The sequence below is a fragment of the Schistocerca piceifrons genome, chromosome 11, assembly GCF_021461385.2.
Source record: "Schistocerca piceifrons isolate TAMUIC-IGC-003096 chromosome 11, iqSchPice1.1, whole genome shotgun sequence".
NCBI lineage: Eukaryota > Metazoa > Arthropoda > Insecta > Orthoptera > Acrididae > Schistocerca > Schistocerca piceifrons.
In genome coordinates this window covers 97,047,185-97,070,777 of record NC_060148.1, presented here as the reverse complement: position 1 = coordinate 97,070,777, position 23,593 = coordinate 97,047,185, and the positions used below count along the sequence as shown (strand labels likewise).

The 23,593-nt window shown below is 44.0% G+C and overlaps 1 protein-coding gene across 1 annotated transcript in view; it reads right to left on the bottom strand.

Annotated features, from left to right (window-relative positions):
- LOC124719945 (D-3-phosphoglycerate dehydrogenase) overlaps positions 1-22,407 on the bottom strand; it is an 84,504-nt gene extending 62,097 nt beyond the window's left edge. The window contains exon 1 of the mRNA XM_047245146.1: positions 22,168-22,407. Coding sequence (XP_047101102.1) covers positions 22,168-22,302 — 135 coding nt within the window. The 5' untranslated portion in view covers positions 22,303-22,407. The remainder of the gene's footprint in view (positions 1-22,167) is intronic.
- Between the last annotated feature and the right edge of the window lie 1,186 nt (positions 22,408-23,593).

The following is a 23,593-nucleotide window of genomic DNA, read 5'->3' as shown; positions in this document are numbered from 1 at the left end:
TGCAGAGTGAAAAATCTCATTCTGGATTCATCCCCCAGGCTGTGGCTAAGCCATGTCTCCGCAATATCCTTTCTTTCAGGAGTGCTAGTTCTGCAAGGTTCGCAGGAGAGCTCCTGTAAAGTTTGGAAGGTAGGAGACGAGATACTGACAGAAGTAAAGCTGTGAGTACTGGGCGTGAGTCGTGCTTCGGTAGCTCAGATGGTAGAGCACTTGCCCGCGAAAGGCAAAGGTCCCCAGTTCCAGTCTCGGTCCGGCACACAGTTTTAATCTGGCAGGAAGTTTCAAGATATATGTTGTCGCCTATGTAGACCATTAACCATAAGGTTAATGTTTCAGTAACCCAACTGACAAAAAGTTACATGAAGTGGTATTATTAATACACACATCAAAAGAAGTTTTGCATCACCTTGGTTCCGACAGTTTCGGAAACTACAGATAATTGGAATAGAGATCAACTTAAACATCATTTCCGCCCATTTTATTGTTGGTCCAGATTGTCCCACTCGTCAACGGCGATTTGGCGTAGATTCCTCAGAGCGGTTGGTGGGTCTCGTCGTCCATAAACAGCCCTTTTCAGTCTATCCCAGGCATGTTAAATAGGTTTCATGTCTGGAGAACATGCTTGCCACTCTAGCCGAGCGATGTCGTTATCCTGAAGGAAGTCATTCTGAAGATGTGCACGATGGAGGCCCGAACTGTCGTCCACGAAGGTGACTGCCTCGCGAATATGCTGCCAATATATGAGGGCCATTCAGAAAGTAACCTCCGGTTGATTTAAAAAAATACACCAAGTTAAATAAAAATATTTTAATATATACATCTTACAACTACATCTTTGCACTATTTTTCTACATAGTCTCCATAGCGATTGAGGCACTTATCGTATCTCTTCACAAGCTTTGAAATTCCTTCTGCATAAAAATCACCCGCTTGTGCCTGGAGCCAGCCTGTGACCGCATCTTTGAGCTCTTCGTCGTCATCAAACCGCTGTGACCCGAGCCATTTCTTCAAATGCATGAAGAGGTGATAATCACTTGGCGCCAGGTCTGGGCTGTAAGGTGGATGGTTGATAACGTCCCACTTGAAAGACTCAAGAAGGGCCGTTGTTCTGCGAGCAGAGTGAGGACGGCCGTTATCGTGCAAAAAAACGATACCGGAAGTCAGCATACCACGGCGTTTGTTCTGTATAGCCCGTCGTAACTTTTTTATTGTTTCGCAGTACACGTCTTGATTAATGGTCGTACCACGTTCCACGAATTCAACCAACAACACCCCTTTGGCATCCCAAAACACCGTTGCCATCAGTTTTCTGGCAGAAAAATCTTGCGAGGCTTTTCTTGGTTTGGTAGGCGAATTTGAATGTGCCCACATCTTTGATCGTTCTTTTGTCTCAGGGTTCACGTACTTAATCCAGGTTTCATCACCGGTCACGATTCTGTTTAACAATGGTTCTCCTTCGTCCTCATAACGTGACAGAAAGTCTAATGCAGAGGCCATTCTTTGAGTTTTGTGGTGGTCGGTAAGAATTTTGGGCACCCATCGTGCACAGAACTTACGGTAACCCAATCTTGCTGTCACTATCTCGTACAAGAGAGTCTTAGAAATCTGTGGAAAACCAGTAGACAACTCCGACATTGAGAAACGTAGATTTTCACGAACTTTTGCATCAACTGTCTGAACGAGTTCGTCAGTCACCAAGGATGGTCTACCACTCCTCTCTTCATCATGAACGTTTTCTCGTCCACTTTTAAATAAACGTACCCATTCACGGACAACTCCTTCACTCATAACTCTTGGTCTGTACACGGCACAAAGCTCACGATGAATAGCTGCTGCAGAATATCCTTTGGCTGTAAAAAGCCTTATGACAGCACACACTTCACATTTGGCGGGGTTTTCTATTGCAGCACACATTTCAAACTGCCACAAAAACTAAACTAGCGCAGGTACAACGTTCACTCGACCACGGCTTGATGCCGACTGACCTGTTGAGTGCGTGAACGCACAGATGGCGTCGCTACTCCCCCCACAACCCGCACTGTGACCAATCGGAGGTTACTTTCTGAACCGCCCTCGTAGTTGCACTATCGGTCGGAGCATGGCATTCACGTATCGTTCAGCCGTTACGGCGCCTTCTGTCACCACCAGCGGCGTTCGTCGGCCCCACATAACGCCACCCCAAAACGGCAGGGAACCTCCACCTTGCTGCACTCGCTGGACAGTGTGTCTAAGGCGTTTAGCCTGACGGGCTTGCCTCCAACACGTCTCCGACGATTGTCTGTAACACTCATCGGTGAAGAGAACGTGATACAAACCTGAGCGGTCCATTCGGCATGTTGTTGGGCCCATGTATTCTACAGTAGGTTCCTCCGAGTCCCTAAGTGCGTGGCAAAGGGTGGTGTTCGTTTTGTTTGTACCGCTGCGCCCTTCCCGTTCCCTGTTATACAAGCAACGCGCCACAGACCGTTGTAGCCGGCCGGAGTGACCGTGCGGTTCTAGGCGCTACAATTCGGAACCGCGCGACCGCTACGGTCGCAGGTTTGAATCCTGCCTCGGGCATAGATGCGGTGATGTCCTTAGGTTAGTTAGGTTTAAGTAGTTCTAAGTTCTAAGGGACTGATGACCTCACATGTTAAGTCCCACAGTGCTCAGAGCCATTTGAACCATTTGAACCTTTTAATTTCACTCCCCTCTCCAACTTTGTCATTTGTTTCCTTAACCACTTGCCCAGTATACAGACTTAATAACATCAATCTAATTTTACACGTATTTCGCGGCTTCAAACGTGACTGTATTCAGTACATTGGAAGTATGAACTAACAAACGCCTTCAGTCACAACTTTTCGAATTTTATTAAGTACACGATGCATTTCAGACCCTGTGGGTCCATCATCAGGTGTAATTTCTCTTAGTACATACTTTGCTTTTTTCGCTTGAATGAGGTGAAATGCATGAGAGAAATATACGTTTCACCTAATTGAAGGGAAAAAATAAAGCATATATTAGGACAAGTTACACCTGATGACGGACCCACAGCGTCCGAAATGCATAGTGTACTTAATAAAACACGAAAAGTTGTGACGGAAGGCGTTTGTTAATTCGTAATTCCAATGTATTAGTAACATCAGACCTATCTCACTCTCTTCTCATATACGGCTTCCCTATCACCTCTTTTCGGCTCAAACTCGATAAGCGACCTGCATTCGTTACCAGATTTCTTCAAATCACATTTAAGTGCCTGGCAAAGGGTTCATCGAACCACCTTCACAATTCTCTATTATTCCAATCTCGTAAAGCGCGCGGAAAGAATGAACACCTTATCTTTCCGTACGAGCTCTGATTTCCCTTATTTTATCGTGGTGATCATTCTGCCCTATGTAGGTCGGTGTCAACAAAATATTTTCGCATTCAGAGGAGAAAGTTGGTGATTGGAATTTCGTGAGAAGATTCCGTCGCAACGAAAAACGCCTTTCTTTTAATGATTTCTAGCCCAAATCCTGTATCATTTCTGTGACACACTCTCCCATATTTCGCGGTAATACAAAACTTACTGCCTTTCTTTGAACTTTTTCGATGTACTCCGTCAGTCCTACCTGGTAAAGATCCCACACCATGCAGCAGTATTCTAAATGAGGGCGGACAAGCGTAGTGTAGGCAGTCCCCTAGTAGGTCTGTTACATTTTCTAAGTGTCCTGCCAACGAAACGCAGTCTTTAGTTAGCCATCCCCACAACATTTTCTATGTGTTCTTTCCAATTTAAGTTGTTCGAAATTGTAATACCTAGGTATTTAGTTGAATTTACGGCTTTTAGATTAGACTCATTTATCGTGTTACCGAAGTTTAACGAGTTCCTTTTTGCACTCATGTGGATGACCTCACACTTTTCGTTATTTAGGGTCAACTGCCAGCTTTCGCACCATTCAGATTTCTTTTCTAAATCGTTTTGCAAAAAATGGTTCAAATGGCTCTGAGCACTATGGGACTTAACATCTATGGTCATCAGTCCCCTAGAACTTAGAACTACTTAAACCTAACTAACCTAAGGACATCACACAACACCCAGCCATCACGAGGCAGAGAAAATCCCTAACCCCGCCGGGAATCGAACCCGGGAACCCGGGCGTGGGAAGCGAGAGCGCTACCGCACGACCACGAGATGCGGGCAATCGTTTTGCAGTTTGTGTTGATCTTCTGATGACTTTATTAGTCGATAAACGACAGCGTCATCTACAAACAACAGAAGACGGCTGCTCAGATTGTCTCCCAAATCGTTTATATACATAAAGGAAGAGCAAAGGCCTATAAACTACCTTGGGGAACGCCTGAAATCATTTCTGTTTTACTCGATGACTTTCCGTCAATTCCTACGAACTGTGTGACCTCTCTGACAGGAAATCACAAATCCAGTCACATAACTGAGGCGATATTCCATAAGCACGCAATTTTACTACGAGCCGCTTGTGTGGTACAGTGTCGAAAGCCTTCCGGAAATCCAGGCAAACGGAATCGATCTGAAATCGCTTGTCAATAGCACTCAGCACTTCATGTGAATAAAGAGCTAGGTGTACTAACGCGCACCGCGAGCTAGCGTAGCGTAGGACAGGGGAGAGCGTTCGTATTGCTGGCAGTGGGAGCCACAAACTGAGCCGGCCGTTGACCTTGGCAAGGGCACACACACACGCACACACACACACACACACACACACACACACGACCTGTTGGCCTTCAGCCCTCCAGCGTAGCCAACAGCATCGGCGCGCCAGACAAACCCTGCTTCCAGGAGCTGCCTCTCACACTTAACGAGCAGCCGGTGTATTTCAGCCCTTGCAGTGCAAGGGAGCGACAAGCCATCGTTTCCAGTCACAGGGGAATTACACAACGGCCCAAATGAATGTTGACGTTGTTTCGTTTTGATACGTGACAATCGCCACATAAACACTGTTTTGTTTCGTCATTTTTTTCTGTTTTCTGTCGTTCCGTAGCCGCTTCCAAAATTCATGGAGGTATGTTCCGTCTATGCAACTAACTGAAGACAGTTTGTTTATTACCATACGCGTTTCGCTTTTCTTATTTACAAGCATCTTCAGTGGCCTGTAATACATGTTTCTTTTTATACATATAGAAACTTCCAAAGGAGATACAAAGGACAGAAGTTTGGAAGGTGGGATGTTTAATCCATGAGAGGGTGTCGGAGAGATACTGAAGGAAGTGAACTGGCAGGCTCTTGAGGACAGATGTAAACTGTCCTGAGAAAGTCTGTTAACAAAAGTTTCTAGACAAGGCTTTAAATGGTCACTCTAGGAATCTGTCACCATTCGCACTGCCCTTCTCTGTATATGTTCAATATCCCCTATTAGTCCTATCTGGTACGGGTCCCACGCACTTGAGTAATCTTTTGTAATCGGTCCCACGAGTGTTTTGTAAGCAGTCCTAATATCTAGAATGAGATTTTCACTCTGCAGCGGAGTGTGCGCTGATATGAAACTTCCTGGTAGATTAAAACTGTGCGCCCGACCGAGACTCGAACTCGGGACCTCTGCCTTTCGTGGGCAAGTGCTCTACCAGCTGAGCTACCGAAGCACGACTCACGGCCGGTACTCACAGCTTTACTTCTGCCAGTATCTCGTCTCCTACCTTTACAGAGTACCGGCCGTGAGTCGTGCTTCGGTAGCTCAGTTGGTAGAGCACTTGCCCGCGAAGGGCAAAGGTCCCGAGTTCGAGTCTCGGTCGGGCACACAGTTTTTTATTTGCGTGTGTGTGTGTGTGTGTGTGTGTGTGTGTGTGACTGGCGGTCAACGGCTCGATGAAACCATTCCGAGGTATTCACCGTCAGTCACACTCGGTGATGGTACTAACAAATCTCTCATCTATCCTATCTTCTTTTTATATTCTTCTTAAAAACAAAATTTTATTTATATTTCAACCTCAAATTATTGGTATTTTGAATCATTCTTTGTAAATTTTGTAGATAAAACAAAAGGAAAGAAAACTGTAAAAAGATGAAAAACGAAAATTGTAAAATGTACGACCTGTTTTAAACATCAGGTAACAGGTCTATAATTTGGCAATAAATCAATAAATAAATATAGTCTGAACAGCGAACAGTTTTTAATCTGCCAGGAAGTTTCATATCAGCGCACACTCCGCTGCAGAGTGAAAATCTCATTCTGGAAACATCCCCCAGGCTGTGGCTAAGCCATGTCTCCGCAATATCCTTTCTTTCAGGAGTGCTAGTTCTGCAAGGTTCGCAGGAGAGCTTCTGTAAAGTTTGGAAGGTAGGAGACGAGCTACCGGCAGAAGTAAAGCTGCGAGTACCGGGCGTGAGTCGTGCTTCGGTAGCTCAGATGGTAGAGCACTTGCCCGCGAAAGGCAAAGGTCCCGAGTTCGAGTCTCGGTCGGGCACACACTTTTAATCTGCCAGGAAGTTTCAGTCCTAATATATGTGTGCGAAAGTAGGAACTCTGAATAATTCACACACGCGAACTAGCGGCTGTTTCACCGCTCATCAGATAAAAGTTTCTCGCAACACAAGACTAACACAGCCTGATCGCCACCAACGGCGTTCGAACCTAGACTCCCGTGCAAATAGCCGCTGTTCACCAAGGAAACGTGACTCTAGCACCACTGAAGTCAGTTAAAGTACTGAATGTGAAAACTGCTGAAATTTTTACTTTTCATACACATATAATACTTCAAATCACAAAATGGTTCAAATGGCTCTGAGTACTATGGGACTTAACATCTGAGGTCATCAGTCCCCTAGAACTTAGAACTACTTAAACCTAACTAACCTAAGGACATCACACACATTGATGCCCGAGGCAGGATTCGAACCTGCGACCGTAGCCGTCGCGCGGTTCCGGACTGAAGCGCCTAGAACCGCTCGGCCACACACAGAAGTTTTCTGACAAATATTGTGTTGTTATCATTTTTCCTTTATCTGACACAGTTTACTTAGGAACAATTATTTCTATGGTTTTTCTCCATTTTCGGATCTGTAAGTGAAAATATTAACAAATAATTTAAATTATACATTAATTAATTTCCTATATATCTAAAGTTTACAGTACTGCCGCTACTTCTAATGTTTCTCTATTTATTTGATAAGAAAATCTGTTTTTAATGGCGCGAAATCCATTTTTCGGCCTCTTATTTAAATACGTGAACAATTTCAGTAAATCTACCACCACAGTCCGATACAATTCTACGAGATGTATCCGTGTAAGCGTGTTTGCAACCGGATAATGCGTTGCCGAGATATTCACTTTTACAGTCCAGATTCATTTATAACATTTAACTTTCAATACACACACACACACAACTAGCTCTTTATACTCACGAAGTAATGAGTGCTATTCACAAGACATATCAAATTGATTGCATATATTTAGATTTCCAGAAGGCTTTCGACACCGTTCTTCACAAGCGTCTTCTAACCAAACTGCGTGCCTACGGAATATCGGCTCAGTTGTGCGACTGGATTCGTGATTTCCTGTCAGAAAGGTCACGGTTCGTAGTAATAGACGGAAAGTCATCGAGTAAAACAGAAGTAATATCCGCCGTTCCCCAAGGAAGTTTTATAGGTTCTCTATTGTTCCTGATCTATATTAACGACATAGGAGACAATCTGAGTAGCCGTTTTGGATTGGAAATGATACTTTTACCGTCTTATGAAGTCATCAGGTGATCAAAACGACTTGCAAAATGATTTAGATAAGATATCTGTATGGTGCGAAAAGTGACAATTGAACCTAAATAAAAAAGTGTGAAGTTACTCACATGAGTACTAAAAGAAATCAGCTAAATTTCGATTACTCGAAACGTCTCAGAAATGTGAAGGCTGTAAATTCAACTAAATACTTAGGAATTACAATTACAAATAACCTAAATTCGAACGATCACATAGATAATATTGTGGGTAGAGCAAACCTAAGACTGCGATTCATTGGCAGAACACTTGGAAGGTGCAACACATCTACTAAAGAGATTGCTTAAACCACGCTTGTCCGCCCTATTCCGGAGTATTGCTGTGCGGTGTGGGATCCGCATCAGGTAACATCGAAAAAGTACACAGAAGGGCAGCTGGTTTTGTATTATCGCAAAATAGGGGAGATAGTGTCACAGATATGATACTTGGATTGGAGTGGCAATCATTAAAACAAAGGCTTTTTCACTGCAAGTGGATCTTCTCACGGAAATTCAATCACCACTTTTCTTCTCCGATTGCAAAAACATTCTGTTGGCACCCACCTACATGGGGAGATAATATAAGAGAGATAATATAAGAGAAATCAGGGCTCGCACAGAAAAATTTAAGTGCCCGTTTTTCCCGCGTGACGTTCGAGAGTGGAACGGTAGAGAGACAGCATGAAGATGGTTCATTGAACCCTCTTCCAGGCACTTTATTGTGAATAGCAGAGTAATCACGTAGATGTAGAACTTAGAAACTAATGCGGATGTCGAAGGCGCGTCTTCACACGCGTAATCGACCATCATTTCCGCTTCAAAAAAGCCTACTGGCACGTGTGATTCAATATTTATTAATTTTGAGGTAAGCGTTAATTTTGGACTTGGCGCGCAAAAGCGGCCACGAGAAATGAGAAACCATTGTGCTGCCCGACGGACGGGTTTTCAGGGTCACGCGGGGTCACCTTAGCGGCCGGTGTAAATCCAGAGACAACACCATCTGTGGAGCATAGTGTGAGTCAAGCTGATTTCAGCCGTGAACTCGAATAAAACCCGATCTTACTCCAAGTCCTGAGTGAGCGGTCAAATGGGAACGCGGCGTAAACAGGCGAGCTAAGCGATGCGGTTCGGTCGTTCTGTGCTACGTGAGCTGTCAGCTGCGCAACGAATCATACCAGTTCAAGAGAAAAAAGTGTTTCCCGATTTTCTGGCAGTAAAAAAAAAAAAAAAAAAAAAAAAAAAAAAAAAAAAAAAAAAAAAAAAAACCTGCGTGTTAATGAAGCAAAGCAACATCAACTCCTGTAGTTACTTTTTCAGTACGATTCTCCTTTTCCTTTAAAAAATTAAAAACCGCTTCTTTCCGTTTTGGGAGTTTCCTTCACAATATAATACTTCTCATTCGATTATAAGAAAACTAATTGCTGCAAAGAACAGATTTTTCCGCATCTTACAGTATCGTATCGCAGCTTGATGATGAAGTGTCAATTTTTTCGATATTTGTCATGGTCACTGTGATAATTGATTTTTAAGTAAGTTATCACATCAAATTTAAAGTGTTTACAGTGAAAAATGTGGTCGCTGGCTACTTTACGTTTGGTTAATTTTAGGCGATATGTTTGTTGTTGTTGTGGTCTTCAGTCCTGAGACTGGTTTGATGCAGCTCTCCATGCTACTCTATCCTGTGCAAGCTTTTTCATCTCCCAGTACCTACTGCAACCTACATCCCTCTGAATCTACTTAGTGTATTCATCTCTTGGTCTCCATCTACGATTTTTACCCTCCACACTGCCCTCCAATACTAAATTGGTGATCCCTTGATGCCTCAGAACATGTCCTACCAACCGATCCCTTCTTCTGGTCAAGTTGTGCCACAAACTTCTCTTCTCCCCAATCCTATTCAATACTTCCTCATTAGTTATGTGATCTACCCATCTAATCTTCAGCGATATGTTGCTGCGTATAAAATGTAGCTGACATATCGAAATTGTTTTTAAAGCAGAAACAAAAGCAATTTCTCAGTAAAGAATGGCGAAAGATGCTGAAGTATTCTTATTCGAGGGCGCAGGTGTCGAGCGCGTTGCCTGCAGCTCAGTCGTAAATAGGTGTGGAAGCAGACGCGTCATTCTGGTGTCAGCGCACCCACCGGACCAGTACACTACATTCATTATGGACAGAAGGAACGTATTTTTCATGGAAAACTCGTATCTCAGGTATCAAATACTGAGGAAATATTGTCTACAACAAAGGAGTGAAACTAATACTATATATTTGGAAAGGCATATCCATGGAGAATTTCACCATTTCTACGAAGAATTGAAATGTCCAGCTGGCCGCAGGTGGGAGAGCGGTTCTAGGCGCTTGAGTCCGGAACCGCGCTTCTGCTATGGTCGCAAGTTCGAATCCTGCCTCGGGCATGGATGTGTGTGATGTCCTTAGGTTAGGTTAGGTTTCAGTAGTTCTAAGTTCTAGCGGACTGATGACCTCAGAAGTTAAGTCCCATAGTGCTCAGAGCCATTTGAACCATTTTTTGAAATGTCAACCTTTGCTATTCAAGGAGTATGCTCGAATGTATCTAACTCTCTATACTAGTGACTCATCCTTATACGTAGAAGCTTAGGAAATTAATGAGATTGTTTAATGACATAATAACCGATGAGATGGTGCAGACGTTTACTCCGCAGTTAACCGTTTTCTTCTGGCAAATTTGACTTACGTGATTTATACTTGCCTTTCGACTGAATCGCTCTATATCATAACAGCTGACTGCTTGTTGACAATCTATTGAAAAATGGTTCGCCGGCCGCTGTGGCCGAGCGGTTCTAGGCGCTACAGTCCGGAACCGTGCGACCGCTACGGTCGCAGGTTCGTATCCTGTCTCGAGCATGGATGTGTGTCCTGTCCTTAGTTAGGTTTAAGTTGCTCTAAGTTCTATGGGACCGATGACCTCAGTTGTTCAGTCCCATAGTGCTCAGAGCCATGTGAACCATTTTTTTGAAAAATGGTTCAAATGACCGTGAGCACTATGGGACTTAGTATCTGGGGTCATCAGTTCCCTAGAACTTAGAACTACTTAAACCTAACTAACCTAAGGACATCACACACATCCATGCCCGAGGCAGGATTCGAACCTGTGACCGCAGCGGTCGCGCGGTTCCAGACTGTAGCGGCTTTAACCGCTTGGCCACCCCGGCCGGCTACAATTAATTATGTTACTTGTTAAGTTCGATATATCGCATTACATAAGTAAAAAGAAAAAAAATACTATTGTCCAATTTAGAACCTACCCCATTTTTAAACAAATTCAAAAAAATTTAAGAAATTAACACAGAGTTTTCATCATTCTGTGTACTTATCCACGGGCATACCGTTCCGCCAACTCGCTTTTTCATTCAGAATTTCTAAAAAGGCTCTTTCCACAACCGTTGCAGAGGTTTGTAAAGCTATCTGGACAACACACTTAATGAAGCACATGCCTGAACCTACAGAAGATAACTTTAAAAAAATAGCACAATGTTTTTGGGACAGATGGCAGTTCCGTAACTGTCTTGGAAGTATAGATGTGAAACACATTCGCATTAAAAAAAAAAACAACTGTAAATCTGGTTCCATGTATTACTGCTACAAATCCCTGTTTTCCATTGGATTATTAGCCATCACCGACGCAAATTATAGGTTTCTCATGGTGAATGTAGGCTCCTACAGCAAAGACAATGACGCAGGTGTGTTTGATGAATGCCCCTTCCGACATTCAACAGAAAAGGGAAAACTAAAACTACCTGAAGAAGAATTGTTGCTAGGATCTAGTATCAAGTGCAGGTGACGGTAAAGAGATATACAACTCTCTGTTATCTCGGGCAAGAATGGTGGTGGAATGTTCAGCTGGTTCTATAACATCTAATTTTAGAATTTTGCATAAACTTAATGTGGGAAATGCGGTACATACTGTTAAAACTATAACTTTATTACACAACATCATCCGTGATTTTGAATCAATAAACGAGCTAGTCGTGGCATTTTTCCAAGATCTATACCGAAATATACCAAATTCAGGACAAGACAATTTGCAGAAGAGATACAATGCATCATGACGAGCAGCTGTGCAAGTGAGGGATGATTTTAAATTGTATTTTGAACAAAATCCTGTAAAAATGAATGTACAGTACACTGCTTAAAAACATGTTGTGTGCTCTTACTTGTAGTATCATTTATGTTGCCAATGCAGAAAAATTTTAAATTGTTGTTGTTGTTCTGGTCTTCAGTCCTGAGACTATAGTTTGATGCAGCTCTCCATGCTACTCTATCCTGTGCAAGCTTCTTCATCTCCCAGTACGCAAGCTTCTTCATCTCCCAGTACCTACTGCAACCTATATCCTTCTGAATTGTGAAATTCAGATTCGATTCATACTGCGCATAATAAAAGCTCATGACCAGAGGTGTAATGTGCCAAAGCACCAAGATGCACTTCTCAGCCGTTGTCGAGAAAATCGACGATTAAAAGAAACCGTTGCGGTTAAATACTATCTACGATTAACAATGTTCTACAGCGTCGTGGCGCAGCGGTAAGCGCTTGGGCTTGTAATCCGAAGGTCGCCGGAATCGAATCTCGCACCATACAACCTTTTTTTTTGCTATTTGTTTTTTGTAATTCAAATGTATATATATATATATATATATATATATATATATATATATATATATAATTCCCGGCACTCAGTTGCAACAATTAAGCATATAATAAGTTGTTGAAAATCGTTTGTCGTGGAAAAACTGGCGACTTCGAACATCATTATGTTTTCCGCAAACAAAGTTGTATTTCATAAATGTTATTAATTGTCTTCATAATGTTAACCACGTATAGTTAACGGAAGACGTAGAAACGATATTCCGAAACGAATACGTATAGTGTAAGTCAAACGTTCGAATTAGAATAGAGACCCCCACGAACACAAATTCGCTGTGGCAGGTATGAAATATAAACTCCGTTACTCGCTCGTTACACTTGAAGGACAGATGTTGAATGGGCCGAAACGAGCCACCGCGTAACAGCATAGTTGCCTGCTAACTTCGAAAGAAGGTAGATGCGGTCCCTAGCGGAACTTATAACATCGTCGAAAATCAGTGCGGACGGGAGAGCTTTGGTATATATATATATATATATATATATATATATATATATATATATATATATATATATATATATATTTGAATTACAAAAAACTAATAATAAAAAAAATTTGCATGGCGCGAGATTCCATCCGGCGACCTTCGGATTACCAACCCGAGCGCTTACCGCTGCGCCACGACGCCGTAGAACAATGCTAATCGTAGAGAGTATTTCACCGCAACGGTTTGTTTTAACTGTCGATTTTCTCGACAACGGCTGAAAAGTGCATCTTGGTGCTTTGCCACATTACACCTCTGGCCATGGGCTTTTATTATGCGCAATATGAATCGAATCTGAATTTCACAATTGGCGGCCTCCCCTTGTTAGTGTATTCATCTCTTGGTCTCCCTCTACGCTTTTTACCCCCCCCCCCCCCCCCACGCTGCCCTCCAGTGCTAAATTTGTGATCTCTTGATGCCTCAGAACATGTCCTACGAACCGGTCCCTTCTTCTTGTCAAGTTGTGCCACAAATTCCTCTTCTCCGCAATGCTACTCAATACCTCCTCGTTAGATATGTGATCTACCCACCTAATCTTCAGCATTCTTCCGTAGCACCACATTTCGAAAGCTTCTATTCTCTTCTTGTCCAAACTATTTATCGTGCACGTTTCACTTCCATACGAATACTTTCAGAAACGACTTCCTGACATTTAAATCTATACTCGATGTTAACAAATTTCTGTTCTTCAGAAACGCTTTCCTTGCCATTGCCAGTCTACATTTTATATCCTCTCTACTTCGACCATCATCAGTTATTTTGCTCCCCAAATAGCAAAACTCCTTTTGTATGTTGAACAAAATCCTGCGCACAGAAAGTAAAAAGCACTGCTTAATAAATGTATGTTACACATGTAGTTACTTGTAGTACCAATTATATTCGCAACTTCCCCCCATTCACGGTATGATATTAATCGGTTACGATAATTTTTATTTCTCTTGCCCACAATACACGCCGTTCTTGAACCAGCACTGATTAAAATTTCAGCTATTTTAAGTTGTGAAACACACTGCAAACCGCGTCCACTTCGCGCAGAAATATCAAACAATTTAATCGCGTCCGCTTCGCCACAACTGGAGTCGCACACTGTCTCGCACGTGCGCGCTCACGCAGGTCAATTTGACCATTGGCCGTTGTTTGGTATTTGAGCGCGGTCGCTGCACCGCCAAGCGTTCGGAACAGTTCGCTAACGTAGGACGCCGCCTTAGCTGCGTCCACGGTCGCGTGTTTGTCATTGAATAAAGTGTTTCTTCCCTTTACAGTAGGCTGTCGTGTTACAGAGCCCAGTGCCTTGTTGACTTTGAGTTGACTTAGCTACATTGACTGGCCATTGTACCGTGTGGGAGTGTGTTTACTACAGCTCGTATTCACTGTGTGTGTGTGTGTCGCTTCTTCATCTTACGACGCAACAGCTCGCGTTTCGCTAAGCACGCAGCCGTTCTGAGAAGCAACTGAGCTTAGCCTGTTTACCTACCGCGGTTCCACGCGCTCGTGTTTACGTTCAGAGCCACTAAGAGCGCGCTGTGACCTTGAAGTTGTTGTTCCGGAAATCGGTCACTTCAAAGGGCGCGTGACGTCACTAGCGACTGGCGGATACTCCCTCTACAATAGGCGTCACGGCAGTTACGTAATTTCGCGGCTTGTATTAATTCTATTCGTGCGATTTTTTCCGTCGTTGTGTTTGTAAACATCACTGACAAGGGAACCTCCCCATCGCACCCCCCTCAGATTTAGTTATAAGTTGGCACAGTGGATAGGCCTTGAAAAACTGAACGCAGATCAATCGAGAAAACAGGAAGAAGTTGTGTGGAAGAATGAATATATATATATATATATATATATATATATATATATATATATATATATATATATAAACTGAGTAGTCTATGCGCAAGATAAGTAACATCAAGGACTATATGTATTCAGGAGCGCCGTGGTCCCATGGTCAGCGTGAGCAGCTGGGGAAGGAGAGATCCTTGGTTTATGTCTTCCCTCGAGTGAAAAGTTTACTTTCTTTATTTTCGCAAAGTTATGATCTGTCCGTTCGTTCATTGACGTCTCTTTTCACTGTAATAAGTTTAGTGTCTGTGTTTTGCGACCGCACCGCAAAACCGTGCGATTAGTAGACGAAAGGACGTGCCTCTCCAATGGGAACCGAAAACATTTTATCGCAAGGTCATAGGTCAACCGATTCCTCCACAGGAAAACACGTCTGATAAATTCTATACGACACTGGTGACGGCATGTGCGTCATATGACAGGAATATGTTGTCGACCCACCTAACTTGTACACTTGGCGAATGGGTAAAAAGATTCTTCTACCTTGCACGATTTAGGTTTTCTTGTGGATGTGATAATCACTCCCAAAACAGTGATCGCATCGGACGGACGGACAGACAGATAATATTTGTCTGAAAATAAAAAATTACACTTTTCACTCGAGGGAAAAGTTGAACCAAGGACCTCTCTACTGCAGCTGCTCACGCTAACCACGGGACCACGGCGCTCCTGAGCTCACACTATCCTTGATGCCTGTCTTGTGCATAGACTACTCAGTTTGTATATTTTGCTTATTTTTTTCATACTACCACACAACTTCTTCCTGTTTTCTTGATCGATCTGTGTTCAGTTTTTCAAGGCCTATCCACTGTGCCAACTTATAACTAAATCTGAGGGGGGTGCGATGGGGAGGTTCGCTTGTGAGTAAAATGATAGCCACAGTGGCTACTTAGTTTGTTGTCAGCCGCCAAACACCAACGGGTGTTTTTATAGTACTGATTATTTATTTTGTATAAAAATGATCGAAAGATTTATATTGAATTGTGTTATAAGTACACAACAAAGTACTGCAAAGTTTTAGAAATGTTAAACACCGCTTTTGGCGACTGTGCTATGAGTGAAACAACGGTTCGCGTGTGGTGGGATACGTCCCGGAAAGCTGTGTGAAGATATCGAGCGGACATCATTAGCCGATGAAGTCGTGAGAAATGCCGGAGAAGTGGTGACGTACTATCCCCAAATCGCAGTCGGGAAAGTGGATGATGATGTTGGCACATCGATTAGCTGTTTCCGGTACGAAAACTTGTTCCAAAATTGTTGAACTACAGATGGCTGAGCACTATGGGACTTATTAACATCTGAGGTCATCAGGCCCCTATAACTTCGAACTACTTAAACCTAACTAACCTAAGGACATCACACACATCCATGCCCGAGGCAGGATTCGAACCTGCGACCGTAGCGGTGGCGCAGTTCCAGACCGTAGCGCCTAGAACCGCTCGGCCACTTCGGCCGGCGAACTACAGATGAATGCGAGAATAGTTATATGAAGTCAGTAACGATGCAGAATTACTGAAACACGTCAAAACAGGAAAACTTGTTCCCAAATTGTTGAACTACAGACGAATGCAAGAATAGTTATGTGAAGTCAGTAACGATGCAGAATTTCTGAAACACGTCCAAACAGGCGATTAAACATGGGCTTGCGGATACGACGTCGAAACTAAGTTCGATCTTCCCAGTAAAAATATTGTGGATCGCTACAACACAAAAAAACAAACTGCACAAGTTGTATCAGATGTGCCTATGCTCACCAGGTTCTTCTATTTTAACGGCCTATCCATCACATCACGACTCCATGACACAAGGTCGAACGATCAACAAGGAGTATTGCTCACAAGTTCAGTGATGATGTTTGGTTTTCGGAGCCGCGCGGGATTAGCCGAGCGGTCTCAGGCGCTGCAGTCATGGAGTGTGGGGCTGGTCCCGGCGGAGGTTCGAGTCCTCCCTCCGGCATGGGTGTGTGTGTGTTTGTTCTTAGGATAGTTTAGGTTAAGTAGTGTGTAAGCTTAGGGACTAATGACCTTAGCAGTTAAGTCCCAAAAGATTTCACACACATTTGAACATTTTTTGGTTTGCGGGGCGCTCAATTGAATTTTTACACATTCCAATCTAGCCACTGTCACGAATGGTGATGAAATGATGAGGACAACACAAACACCCAGTTCCCAGGCAGAGAAAATCCCCAAAGCCGGCCGGGAATCGAACCCGGGACCCCGTGATCCAGAGGCAGCAACACTAGCCACTACGGCACTAGCTACGGACCACAAGCTCAGTGAAGCAACCTGAAAGTAAGCCGCCAGGATCTGTGCCGTAACAATTCACAGTTTATACATTACTATCATGCGTCTGGCCACATGTAGTTGCTTTTTCGCAAATTTTTTGCCCAAACACAATGCTACAATGATGCCCAACCCTCAACATTCGCGAGACATGGCCCCTTGTGATTTCACCCTGTTCCCAAAAATAAAGAAAGTTAAAGGACCGCCGTTTAGCAGCCATATATCAGATTAAAGACGCTTCACTGAGAGAGCAACAGCTATACGAAAGATGGAATTTTTTAAATGTTCCAGGAGATAGAAAAAGCGCCGGCGTAAGTGTCTACTATGCAGATGGTATCTGTTCTTTTGGACGTGCCCAAAAGAACAGATACCATCCTCATACAGATAAGGCTAACTGGCCATTGACCTTCTTCTTCTGTGGTGGATGCACACGCATTGCCCCAACTCTTGCGAAACTCGGTCAGATTGTCTGCCGCGAGTAATGAGTGTAATGGGCAGAGGCACTACGAATGTAGTGTCTGGACTATAAGTTCGGCCGGCCGCTGTGGCCGAGCGGTTCTACACGCCACAGTCCGGAATCGCGCTGCTGCTGCAGTCGCCGGTTCGAATCCTGCCTCGGGCAAAGATGTGTATGATGTCATTAGGTTAGTTAGTTTTAAGTAGTTCTAAGTTCTAGGGGACTCATGACCTCAGATGTTGAGTCCCATAGTGCTCAGAGCCATCTGAACTTGTAAGTAGGCTGTTTAGGTTTTCTTATTGGTAACGCCACGTAGCGCTCTGTGTGAGAATTACTGGCTGTGCTGTGTGCAGTCTGTGGCTAGTTTGCATTGTTGTCTGCCATTGTAGTGCTGGGCAGCGGCGGCTGGATGTGAACAGCGCGTAGCGTTGCGCAGTTGGAGGTCAGCCGCCAGCAGTAGTGGATGTGGGGAGAGAGATGGCGGAGTTTTGAAATTTGTCATGAACTGCTATATATATTATGACTATTAAGGTAAATACAGTGTTTGTTCTCTATTAATATCTTTCATTTGCTAACTATCCCTATCAGTAGTTAGTGCCTTCCGTAGTTTGAATCTTTTATTTAGCTGGCAGTAGTGGCGCTCGCTGTATTGCAGTAGTTCGAGTAACGAAGATTTTTGTGAGGTAAGTGATTTGTTAAAGGTATAGGTTAATGTTAGTCAGGGCCATTCTTTTGTAGAGATTTTTTGAAAGTCAGATTGCGTTGCGCTAAAAATATTGTGTGTCAGTTTAAGGACAGTCATGTATAAATTGTTCAAAGGGGACGTTTCAAACTATTTTTTTGAGCAAAAATCTCACATAGTATCCTTGGGAAGAGACTTACACTAATATATATTTTTCCCCTCCATGGCACGGTAGAGGCCACGCAAGATGTATATTCACATCGTGAATAAGTTTGCACCAACTCTTGTAGTCCGTCATAAAGTTTCAATCCGTAGGGAAGTCCGATGTGTCGGCATCTCGTGGTCGTGCGGTAGCGTTCTCGCTTCCCACGCCCGGGTTCCCGGGTTCGATTCCCGGCGGGGTCAGGGATTTTCTCTGCCTCGTGATGACTGGGTGTTGTGTGCTGTCCTTAGGTTAGTTACGTTTAAGTAGTTCTAAGTTCTAGGGGACTGATGACCATAGATGTTAAGTCCCATAGTGCTCAGAGCCATTTGAAGTCCGATGTCATCATGAAGAAAGTAAAATTCCAGATCGAGATTTTACTCTGCAGCGGAGTGTGCGCTGATACGAAACTTCCTGGCAGATTAAAACTGTGTGCCGGACCGAGAGTCGGACTCGGGACCATTGCCTTTCGCGGGCAAGTGCTCTACCAACTGAGCTACCCAAGCACGACTCACGACCCGTCCTCACAGCTAAGCCATGTCTCCGCAATATCCTTTCTTTCAGGAGTGCTAGTTTCTGCAAGGTTCGCAGGAGAGCTTCTGTAAAGTTTGGAAGGTAGGAGACGAGGTACTGGCGGAAGTAAAGCTGTGTGGACGGGGCGTGAGTCGTGCTTGGGTAGCTCAGTTGGTAGAGCACTTGCTGCGAAAGGCAAAGGTCTCGAGTTCGAGTCTCAGTCCGGCACAAAGTTTTAATCTGCCGGGAATTTTCAATGTGAAATTGATCACACCATATATCGAATGTTGATAAAAATAGCTCCATATTTATCAATCATATACAACGGCTCCCTTATAGAAAGATCCGTACCTAAAGGATAGAAAGTCGCACAAGTCACACCAATACCCAAGAAAGGAAATGGGAGTAATCAGCTAAATTTCAGATCAATATCACTAACGTGGATTTGTCGTAGGATTTTGGAACATATGCTGTGTTCGAATATTATAGTTAACCTTGAAGAAAACGATTTATTGACACACAGTCAACACGGAGTCAGAAAATATCCTTCAAATGGCTCTGAGCACTATGGGACTTAACTTCTGAGGTCATCAGTCCCCTAGAAGTTAGAACTACTTAAACCTAACTAACCTAAGGACATCACACACATCCACGCCCGAGGCAGGATTCGAACCTGCGACCGTAGCGGTCGCGCGGTTCCAGACTGTAGAAAATATCGTTCTTGTGCAACTACACTACCTCTTTATTCTCACCAGGGGATGTTAAACTGATCCCATATTTTTAGAGTTACAGAACGAACACCGTACCTCACAAGCGACTTCCAGTCAAATTGCGTGCCCATAGACTACCGTATCAGCTGTGCGACTGGATTCGTGATTTCCTGCCAGGATGTAGTAACTGATGAAATGTCATCAAGTAAAACAGAAGTAACGCCTCGAGTTATCCAACGAAGTGCCTTATGCTGTTCCCAGCGATATAGGAGACAATCTGAGCCGCCCTCTTAGATTATTTGCAGATGATACCGTTCACCGTTTCAAAAAGTCATCAGATCAGTAAAACAAATTACGAAACGATTTAGAGAAGATGGTGCGACTAGCAGCTATTGACTCTAAGTCATGAAAAGAGTGAAGTCATCCACATGAGCACAAAAAGGAATCCGCAAAATTTCGGTTACAGAGTAAGACACAGAAACGTGAAGCCTGTAATTCAGCTAAATACCACTGCATTGATAATGACCTGCTGACACAAGTCGAAATCGGATCTGCGTTGTGACTATAAATGTCATATTAAAGCAACTTCATTCTACGACTGATTGCTGCTTTGTCTAACCCAATATAACCACATTCTTTGCGTGCACCCACCCCACGGAGGGCAACCTGATGAAAATACCTAGGGGTTACAATTACGAATAACTTGACTTGGAGCGGTCACACGGATAATTTTGTGGGGTAAGCAAACCGAAAAAATGCGTTTTATTAGCAGAACAGTTAGAAAATCCGACAGGTCTACCAAAGAGACTGCCTATACAACGCTTGTCCGCCCTTTTGTAGAGTACTGCTGCGCGGTGTGGGACCTGCACCAGACAGGCCTCACGGAGAACATCGAAAAAGTTCAAAGAAAGGCAGCTTGTTTTGTATCGTCGCGAAATAGGGGAGAGGAGGTCACGGATATGACACACGAATTGGGGTGGCAGTCATTAAAACAGCGGTTTTTTCGTTGCGGCAAGACCTTCTGATTAAATTTCGATCACCGATTTTGTCATCAGAGTGTGTAAGTATTTGGTTGTCTGCGACTTACGTAGAAACGAATGATCATGATAAGAAAATAAGGCAAATCAGAGCACGCGCAGCAAGATTTAAGGGGGCACGAAATTTTGACGGCGAATAATTCGAAATTTTTTTACTGCGGAATTCGGACGTATAGACACTGAAGAATTATTACTCAAAATATTATGCGCGAACTCCAAAAAGTAACGATTCTGTGAACGTTTGAAGCCGAGCGTGCACGAACCGCCTAGGCGTTACAGAAGAGGATCAAAAAAATAGTTCAAATGGCTATGAGCACTATGGCACTTAACATCTGTGCTCATCAATCCCCTAGAACTTAGAACTACTTAAACCTAACTAACCTAAGCACATCACACACATCCATGCCCGAGGCAGGATTCGAACCTGCGACCGTAGCGGTCACGCGGTTCCAAACTGAAGCGCCTAGAACCGCTCGGCCAGACCGGACGACACAGAAGAAGTTGCCACAGTCGTCATCGATACCATCACGATTTGGGTAAACCTGATTTGCTGGAGCGTTACTCAAAAAGTGAACGAAAGTTTCAATAGTCTGATTTGGAGATACGCTCCAAAAAGTAACATCCAGCCGAAGCGAAAATGTGAACTTTGCTTCAAATTTGACCGTATGTATGCTCAGTGTCGGCAATACTGCATTAATGCACGTGGCAAACGCTCTTCAAATCAAAATCGGCGAAGAAACGCGACGATTATGTGAAGACACCAGCGGCAAGGCGCTCAATGACGAAAAAAGTTTTGAGGACGAAAATGAGGGCTTATCAGGTCAAAGTGGCAGAAAGCAGCCATCCATTATACGGAGCGATAGTTACTATACCAGGCATCGATGATATCCCGTAACTTTCAAGCTTTGTCCCTTTTTTTATACGAAAAATGCTTGTCAAACTTAAAACACGTTTGTCTCAAAACCTTGTTTTTCGGCATGGTTGTCGTCGCCCATACTACAATCTTCAGCCGATTTTAGTAATTTCTGATCTTCCTTGAAGCAAACTGAATTGTGTTCAGTTCATCGTAGCCGATTTTTTTGTATTGATATTTAGTATTCTTTGGGCCAAAAAGGAGGGTCCAAAAATTGTCATTTTTCAAATATGTATAATTTCACCATTTTCTTTCAAATCACTATGATGAACTAAAATTACATCTCTAAGGCTCAGGGTGATACGTTGATTTCATGTTTCAGATAACCACAAACGGAGCTATAGCGACAACCCTCGGAAAATCCCAATTACACAGTGAAGATACCAACATTTATCAGTAAAAAATGCCAATAAAAACTTCAATATATGCTACATTCATAGCAGCAACCCTCATTTGTCTACTACATTCCAGTACAGAGAAAAAAAATTCTGAATTTGAGCAATATTTTCGACTGTCACCCTCTTGTTCCGCCGTAAGGGTTCGTTTATCCCACGCGCTGCTCGAGAGTGAAACTATAGAGGCCAGGAACTTAATTGTGAACTGATGCGGATGAACAGACACTCCGTCGCATTCATTCCGGAAGTATTCTGTGGCCACGAGGTGACCGTAGAGCAGACACTCACCTTGACTTCCTCCAACAGCTCCTCAGGTGTCATGCGTAACCTGCGCGTCACGGAGATGCCGTACTCGCGCAAGATTTGGTCGCAGCTTTCGTGGACAGCGTCCGCGACCAGAACGGAAGCGATATTCACCGGCATGTCAGCGGTTTAGCAGTGCGCGTACTCGAGACACTGTAGAAAAGCAGATTTTCAACCACCCGTGTGTCCTCGCCGACAGCCGCGTACTGAATGACGGCGCAGTGGCCGGAGCGAGGGGTTTTATACCGCGCGCTCGCGCCGGAGCTTCGCGCAGCGGCCGGTAGGGGCGCGCTCGTCGGCCACTTGTTGCGCGAAACGGCTGGCACGGGGTGAGGGGCGCGTGGTGTGACTGGGATGAACGGACGCTTGCGAAAGCTGTTGTCATGGGCCGGATTGTTGGCGTTATCTCGTCCGAGCGCTCGTGGGGTCTGACGCAGAACGGACAGATTGGCTCATTGATGGCCCACTCGGCCGCTAGCTCCACGCCGCCAGCGCGGTGCGTTAGCTCGCCGGCCCCCTCGAGCGAAACAATGCGTTTAATTATCGTAACAACAGTTCCATTTTATATCTCCGCTAGACTGCGGTCGGTCGGTTACTTCACAACTCGTAGCTTTTCCCACGTGACATCCCGGAAGCCTTGGAACAGGGCGGTCAAATGGATGCTGTTGATCTTGAGTTCCGAAAGGCATTTGACTCGGTATTACATACGCGGTTGTTATCGAAAGTACGATCATATCGGGTGTCAGGTGACGTTTGTGACTGAAGGTTTCTACCGGCCGCTGTGACCGAGCGCTTCAGTCCGGAACCGCGCTGCTGCTACAGTCGCAGGTTCGAATCCTGCCTCGGGCGTGGATGTGTGTGATGTCCTTGGATTAGTTAGGTTTAAGTAGTTCTACGTACTAGGGGGCTGATGACCTCAGAAAATTAAGTCCCTTAGTGCTCAGAGCCATTTGAAGCATTTCAGGGTGTGAAGGACATGGAATGTTATCTTAGCTGGAGACTGATCGTCAGATGTAGAAATATGTTCAGGTGTACCCCAGGGAAGTCTGCTGGGTTCGCTCTTTATGCTTTGCATTAATGACCTTGTAGAAAGTATTTACAGTAACCTCACAATGAGTAATGAAGTACTGTCTGAAAGAAGCTGCATAAATACACTACTGACCATTAAAATTGCTACACCAAGAAGAAAAGCAGATGATAAACGGGTATTCATTGGACAAATATATTATACTAGAACTGACATATGATTACATTTTCACGCAATTTGGGTGCATAGATCCTGAGAAATCAGTACCCAGAACAACCACCTCTGGCCTTAATAACGGGCCTTGATACGCCTGGGTATTGAGTCAAACAGAGCTCGGATGACGTGTACAATGACAGCTGCCCCTGCAGCTTCAACACGATACCA